The 1,728-nt window shown below is 48.6% G+C and overlaps 1 protein-coding gene across 1 annotated transcript; it reads left to right on the forward strand.

The window, feature by feature from the left end:
• Positions 1–562: 562 nt before the first annotated feature.
• Positions 563–1,378, forward strand: V1508DRAFT_458365 (uncharacterized protein; the record flags this gene model as incomplete). The annotated part of the gene is made up of 3 exons (XM_066942717.1): positions 563–746; positions 856–998; positions 1,046–1,378. The coding sequence occupies 3 exons, from the start codon at positions 563–565 to the stop codon at positions 1,376–1,378; spliced, it is 660 nt and encodes a 219-aa protein (XP_066792569.1).
• Positions 1,379–1,728: the final 350 nt, after the last annotated feature.

Below are 1,728 nucleotides of genomic sequence, written 5' to 3' on the forward strand. Positions count from 1 at the left end.
GCTCACTTGCGAGCTGTAACCATGTAACCGGGGTGAGCATCCACACTGAATACGAAGAGAGCAGTTGAGCTGAGATGCAGATAACAGCTTTTAACAAGGTATCGACTTCGACTTAGCGTGTTGGAGTTATGTACTGGCTAACAAGGGATAGCCGCGCGGGGAAGAACAGTCTGGGCCGTTCAAGCTGTTGACGGAGCCGCCATCGGTCCGCTGGCTGGTTCCGGAGTCTGGCGCTGGTGGCATCATGAGTAACTATCATTGAGCCAACCAGCGAGTGGCTGGCGACTTTTTCACTCGTGCATCATTGGGGTGGAATCGCACTGGGGTCTGGAAGCACAGAAAACAATACTCGATATTTCGCAGTCCGGTTACCGAATCTAGAAGTGCAGCGCCGTCTGATCCATCCTCAACAATAAAATGCGTTCTTCTTTCGTTTGTCGCAGCAACATCATTTTCGGGGTCCGTGGCACACCCGTTTTCATCAACTGCATCAAAAACGACCACCGTGTCTGTTCAGATTCCCCTAGCTGAAGACAGTTTGGCTTCCGCGAAGTCTTCAGAGATGTCTCTTCAACAGTTTGTCGATGGCGCTTTCACCTCTGCCACGAACGATGCCTCATCTGCTGTTGCTCAGGTTATGTCCCCAGCTTGTGGCAAGCACTGTGTGTTTGACCTGTTCCGTCTTGACGGTCGTGTTGCTGTCATCACGGGCGGTGCCAGAGGTCTCGGGTACTCTATGACCGATGGTCTCTGCGCTGCAGGCCTCTCCGGGATCTAGGAGAGAGAGCATGCGAACAGCTTCATTGTCAGCGCTACGTTCTATCGTTTCGACGTTCGTGATGAAGTCGCCGTCAGGACGCTATGATTTCGCCATCCGCGATTTCAGGAGAATTGACATCCTCATACTCTCTGCAGGCGTCGCGGACATTTTCCGCGCCGAAGACTACTCCCCAGAAAAGTTCCGCCGAGTGATTGGCATCAATTTGAATGGTTCGTTTGTTTTGTGGCCAAGTCGCTGGCAAACACATGATCGCTTCTGGCCGAGGCGGTTGGGTCCATGTCTGCATCGACCGTCAACTGGCCCAATCCTCAATCCGATTATAACGCATCCATGGCCGGTGTTACTTATCTGATGAAGTCTATATCTGCAGAATGGTCTCAGCATCGTATTCGATGCATTTCTATCTCCCCTGGCTATATGGATACTCCTCTTAACACCATTTACGAAGAAACGTACTTTCATGAGGGGAATGCGCGAACTCCCATGGGCCGTTTTGGTAATCCTGATGAACTGCCCGGCTGCGCTCTATGGCCAGCATCCGATGCAAGCTCTTACTGTACTGGTAGCGACATTCTTACAGATGGTGACTATACTTAAGGCGTCCGGGTACAGAAGTTTCGGTCTATATTGTGGAAATTGGATCTAATTTGGCTGGCAGACTAATACACTCCATGGTGCACAGTGACAACCTTGGTGGGAAGTAATTTAAGTATTGTGGAGTGGAACTCATTATTATTAACCCACATTTTCATGGGAAAACTAAAGTTCAATTTTTATTTGATACATTTTAAGTTTATTGTTGAGCGCTGCAGTCAAGGAAGCGAGACGAGAAGGTTTCAGACTTTTCCGGTGACCCTCCGTAACTGATGGAAGGTATTTCATCTATTTATATTATTACATCTATATCTATTATCTCCTACATTTGTATATCGTATCCTTCCTTTTTC

This window comes from Lipomyces doorenjongii, assembly GCF_038497915.1.
Source record: "Lipomyces doorenjongii strain NRRL Y-27504 unplaced genomic scaffold V1508scaffold_118, whole genome shotgun sequence".
Lineage (NCBI taxonomy): Eukaryota > Fungi > Ascomycota > Lipomycetes > Lipomycetales > Lipomycetaceae > Lipomyces > Lipomyces doorenjongii.